A 5,711-nucleotide genomic window follows, 5' to 3' on the forward strand; every position below is an offset into this window, starting at 1 on the left:
CCTAAAATTAAACTAATCAAACATTGGTGTTTTTTTATTTTTTTTTGAATTTTACCTTTCTTTAAATATAAGATAAACAATTAACTTGATAAGATTTCACTCTTACAGCTTGAGTTAGATAATGCGGAATAATTTCATAAATTATTCTTCATTTATTTATAAATTAATTTATACTATGCTCAAAAATGGGATTCTGCCATATATAATTATTAGTACTTAACAATAATATCCTATATAACCACTTTTGAGATTTTTTTTTCAGGAGACCAAGACACAAAGAACCCAGATCAATAATTATTTTGGATTGGGTTTTTTCTTCTGCTCTTTCTGATTACAATTAGACTCCCTTCACAAACAAAAACCCATAATACAAAATCGCGATTTTCATAATTTTCCATAGAAGAATCATTACTAATTATGAAGATAACTGAAGGGGGTTTAGAGATTTCAGATGAAATATTGGGAACAATTGCTCCAATTGTTGTTTACTGGGTATACTCAGGTATATATGTAATGCTTGGAGCATTGGAGAATTACAGGCTGCATAGTAAGAAAGATGAAGATGAAAAAAATCTGGTGTCCAAAAAGGATGTAGTTAAAGGAGTCCTCCTTCAACAGGCGGTCCAGGCTATCGTCGCCACCATCCTCTTCGCTGTAAGTCAATTTTTTTTTTTTTTCGCAAGTGTTGAAGAATATATATGAGTATGTGTATTTAATAAGTATATGAGGAATTGTACCATTTACGGTAAGAAATTTCCTCCTGAGTAGTAAAGGTATGGTGAAAATTGTGAAGGTGATCTGATGTTTAATTTGTCACTTAATTGGGTTCTTGTTGCAGAATATTTATTGTATGTAGGTAATGATTATTTGAGAGGAAATAAGTTTCTTTTGAGGGAAGATATAAATATGTTTCTTGCTTATGGTGTGATCAAGAATTGTCTATTATGCAGGGATGACCTAGTTGAGTGTATTCTATCGTTTTCCAATGAATATATATTGCCTTAGAATGATTCAGGACTTGGTGATTGGTGAAATGAAACAGGTATATTTTTAAAAATCTATTGGCCCTTTCGGAGTGGCTGAGAAAAGATTTATATAGTCAATTCAAGCTCATTAGAAATAAAGCTAATGAGTTGCTAGCATATTGTTGCCGATTATGTTTGAGTTAGTTGTGTTTGATTCTTAGAAGGTGCTATTTTATGATCTAGAGAGTATACCATAAAAGGCAATTCTAGGTGATAGAAAGTTGTGCACGTATAGAATATGGAGATCGGAGTTGGCATTTCTGAATAGCTATATTTATTGTCAATTGTTATGCATTTTTTTTTACAATTTAGATGCTAGACCTTGAAAATTTGTTATCACACATATTTGGGGTTTCTTAATTGTTGATTTAGCCCCTGTTTGGGCTCCATTTTTCAAATTATACATTTTTTCATAACTCATTTTTAACCACACATTCTTCCATAATATATTATTACATTTACTCCCAACACATATCCGTATTTTTTAACCACACATACTCCAAAAAATAATTATTCTAAAACACATTTTTTCTGCAAAACTAAATTTTAATGGAGTCCGAACAAGGGCTTATATGAAATGAAATCATTCCTAAAGACGTTTAGGTAGATGACTTTTTTCAATATGTAGCTGCACTTATACGAGTAATGAACAAGAAAGAAAACTTCAGATTTTCTTTATCATTGATTAACTGCATAAGCTGAAGTTCCCATTCCTCTTAATTGACATGTAGATTATTTGGGGGACATAACTGTAAATGTCATGTTATTAAATGGTTTAAAAATTTGTCTGGGTCTAAAGCGAGTTTAAGTAAAGGGAATCAACAAGTTAAGCAAAAATGTTATACGCAGGTAATGAAGATGAATGTGTTCTGTAGTGTCAGTTCCTTTCTTTTTCTGTGGATGGATACTTAGACGTGCACAAACTGTTGAAAACAACAAAATGATTTCTTTTCTATTTTTTGCAATATAAAGGCTGGCAGTATAGCTCAACGTGGATTTTATAGTAAGTTGTATTTATGTCTTAAAATTGAATCTTTGATCTCTTCGGAAAACTGCTTTTAATTGTGATATACCAATCTTGACCGAGGATCTGAGTAGCAATTATTGCTCACTTTTAAGCAAAACTCGCATGGAAGAAATTGAAGATGTTTTCAGCTCTGAGACACGACATCATTGTAATGTTCTGTTGTGTTCTATTTTTCATTTGACTTTATTACATAAATGATATTTATTGCTCTCTGTCTTCTATCCAAGAGGGACAATATTTGTTGAAGTTATTTTATCGAAATGGATTAATATACGAATTATGTATTTTTAGCAGTATTTTTGCCTTGTTATTAGGGATATTTAAGTGATTGAACCAAATAAATTGGCCTATCCTTCGACTTTGTTTAGGCTCATATTTAGATGCAGACTTTTTAATTCTTGTTGGAAGCTAGTTCGATATGTTTCCAACATTTGATTTTTGGTTGTTCTACATGTACATAATAAGTTTACATATACATAATGTGGTGAGATATGATTTTGTTGAAATTTCTTCATCCAAATTTTAAAAAAAATAATAAATAAATAAAATAAATAAATAAATAAATTCTACTTTCTTTTTGACACTTCATCTATATGTAAACCATTATGTAACTATTTAAGTACAAGTGGCATTATTCTAATATCAAACCCGAAGACACAATTTAAATAATTTATCTTGTTTTCCCGATTTTTCATGTTGACACTTTTATACTTGAAAAATCTTGGTTTAAACATTTTACCTTTTCTTCTGAATTTTCTTGTTGGCACTATTATATGAAAACTCAGTTTCTTTCAAATTTTATGTTGATACATACATATCTAATTTGAACACTCCGTTTAAATATTCTCTGGGATGTCGTGTCGACATGTTGATAACTATCTTTAAATATTATATCTTGTTTTCTCGAATTTTCATGATACTGTTATATTGGAAAAATCTTGGTTCAAACATTTTATCTTTTCTTCCAAATTTTCTACTTGATACGGTTATATGAAAAGTTGGTTTAAATATTTGACCTTTTCTTTCGAATTTTATGTTGATACTGTCATATCAATTCTGAAAACTCGGCTTAAACTCTTTTATTCCAAGTTTATGTGCTGACTCATGCTAGAGAAATCACTCTTCTTGCCATGTAGGTTACAGGAAATGACAGCGAAGCTGCAAAGGCTCAACCAGCTTCTCTTCTTGTACTCCTTAGACAAATTGTAGTTGCAATGTTGATTTTAGACACATGGCAGTATTTCATGCACCGTTATATGCATGCCAACAAATTTCTGTACCGCCATATTCATTCTCGACACCACAGGCTTGTTGTACCTTATGCTTTTGGAGCATTGTACAACCACCCGTTAGAGGGGCTGCTTCTTGACACTATCGGTGGAGCTCTATCCTTCCTCCTCTCCGGCATGTCTCCTCGAGCTTCTATCTTCTTTTTCTCCTTCGCTACCATCAAGACCGTCGATGACCACTGCGGACTGTGGCTACCTGGGAATCTATTCCACTTAATCTTCCAAAACAACACTGCATATCATGATATTCATCATCAACTCTATGGGAACAAGTATAATTATTCACAGCCTTTCTTTGTGACATGGGATAGAATTCTTGGTACTTATATGCCGTATTCGCTTGAGAAGAGAACTGGCGGAGGTTTTGAAGCGCGGCCTACTAAAGATTGCAAGGAGAACTGATTAAAATGTTGTTCATTAGCTGTAATAAAATGTGTATATTGATCTCTATCTTTACATGTATGATATATTGTTGTATAATTGTTTTTGCAGAGAAGTGTTTTGAGACAAAAATAATAAGATTGAATTTTCATGAGGCATTTGGAAAGCATTTATTTCTTTGAGCAGTTTGATAATCTGTTTGAGTCGGTTTTGGATCGATTTGCTAATTTTGCTTTAGGGTTTAATCTGCCGTAAGACTCCAGCTGATTTTACAGAACCCTCTGTACAAGATGTAGAAGTTCACTCTCTTTTTATGTTATAAATGACTTCTATATCTACCTTTGGTCTATGATCATGATCAAAATAATTTAGGTACCAAGGACGTTAGACTGATGTAATACAATATTCAACATAATCTCGTCTCGTCTAAAAGTTTAAACGGTCACTAAAGAAAGGTCGTAATAGACCAAGACTATGAGCGAAATAATCATATTTTGGAAATTTGGGAGTGCAAGGGCGTAGAATGTTAACACACATTCCAATAAGCAAATGACCTGACCTGGTTTGTGTGTGTCAATCAAACAACAGTGTAGAGAAGAAATGGATGGAAATTTCAATTGATAAGAAAATAAGCTGAGGAGAAATGAAAACCAAGGTCTAGAAACAAGTATGCCCTGAATTATTTCTTCAGGCAAGATAACGATACAATCGTCTATCGGCATTATCCCTCTCCAAGAAATCTCGCTCGATAAGAGACTCGATACGTTTTTTAATTTCTGCAGGGTTGGCAAGAAAACGAGATTGCAATTGCTTCGTAACCTCAGCAATGATATTGTTATGATCCAGTACCCTCCTAGATTTCATAATTCTTACGATTGCAGCCTCGATCTGGGGCTTCCTGTCCTCTTCCACCCTCTGCCTCGTCTCTTGCTTTTCAGGTTCAGATTCTTTTTGTGCAACTACGGTTCCTATCTTCACCTTACGAAGTTTGCTAGTGAATTTGTCGTTGACAGAAAATGCATCTTCTTCTCCAATATCTTTGCTCATGGGTTCTTTACGAAGGACATTTTTCCCTTTAACACAGGCTAAGGACTGAAGACACCTTTTTAAATCCGCAGAAGGAATCTCTGTGGCCTGCTCAATCTCTTTATAGGTAAGAGAATCAGCATTGTTAAACAGCAATAGGACACACATTTGATGTGTCGAAAGATTCAACTCATACTTCTGGCCGTTCCCAAATGTTGCTCTTAAGTCGGCTGTGCCCATATTTGTTTGCCAGGACAATCTTCGACCCGTGTGGGTCCCAAGGTAATATGATCGGAACTTCTCACAAAGAGCTGACATTTCGGCTGGAAGGTTGCAAGTAACGCTAGGTTGAGTGGGCCAAGACCCTGTTGTCAGAACCTGAACTACCAGCGTAGGACCATTTCCTAGCTCGGGACCATAGGCTGCATTGAAGCCTTGCATAGTGTCCTGAGAAGTCTTCATGTCCGTAAACATGCCCTCTAATTTGGAAGTAAACTGATACCCACATTCAGTCTTCAGTTTAACAATCAGACTTCTCTCGGCATCATCAGATACTGTTTTTCCAGACAGGAGTCGCTTGGCCAAATGTTGTTTATAGTATTTCTCAAAAACGTCTTTCTCCTGAAGGTAACGGAACAACATCATCACCTTGTCAAGAATAATCTCAATGTCCTCCTCTTTCACTCCCTTCAGACCTTTGCACAGTTTATCATCTACAAATAATGATATGTACTCAGGAGAACGAGGATTCAAATTAATGAAATATTCAAAAGAAGAGTTCAAGGCATTCTGGAAGGTCTTGTCATTGTTGAAGGCTGAGATTATGATCTTGTCATACTTATCCCTTTCAGCAAGGAGGCAGTCAACAAACTCCACAGGATTCTTCGATTTCTCAGGATCGGTAACAAGTTGTTTGCCAGTCTCTCTAATGTGAGACATCATTACATCTCTAATTGTAGAGAG

At 34.5% G+C, this 5,711-nt stretch overlaps 2 protein-coding genes across 2 annotated transcripts in view; one reads left to right on the plus strand and one right to left on the minus strand.

Annotated features, from left to right (window-relative positions):
• The first annotated feature begins 193 nt into the window (after window positions 1-193).
• On the plus strand, window positions 194-3,891 carry LOC111406199 (sphinganine C4-monooxygenase 1-like). Its single transcript, XM_023035471.1, has 2 exons — window positions 194-654; window positions 3,189-3,891. The coding sequence occupies exons 1-2, from the start codon at window positions 418-420 to the stop codon at window positions 3,741-3,743; spliced, it is 792 nt and encodes a 263-aa protein (XP_022891239.1). The 5' UTR covers window positions 194-417; the 3' UTR covers window positions 3,744-3,891.
• A 350-nt stretch (window positions 3,892-4,241) lies between these two features.
• The window catches only part of LOC111406836 (cullin-3A-like), an 8,599-nt gene continuing 7,129 nt past the window's right edge, over window positions 4,242-5,711 (minus strand). Inside the window, exon 2 of the mRNA XM_023036204.1 lies at window positions 4,242-5,705. Coding sequence (XP_022891972.1) covers window positions 4,410-5,705 — 1,296 coding nt within the window. The 3' untranslated portion in view covers window positions 4,242-4,409. The remainder of the gene's footprint in view (window positions 5,706-5,711) is intronic.

This window comes from Olea europaea, chromosome 12 (genome assembly GCF_002742605.1).
Source record: "Olea europaea var. sylvestris chromosome 12, O_europaea_v1, whole genome shotgun sequence".
NCBI classification, from domain to species: domain Eukaryota; kingdom Viridiplantae; phylum Streptophyta; class Magnoliopsida; order Lamiales; family Oleaceae; genus Olea; species Olea europaea.

What these genes read in the sequence shown, in the direction of transcription:
- LOC111406199 (XM_023035471.1), top strand. Translation starts at nt 418, where the DNA reads ATGAAGATAACTGAAGGGGGTTTAGAGATTTCAGATGAAATATTGGGA. An exon ending in TCGCCACCATCCTCTTCGCT is followed by an intron (nt 655 to 3,188) that starts GTAAGTCAATTT and finishes CTTGCCATGTAG; the next exon opens with GTTACAGGAAATGACAGCGA.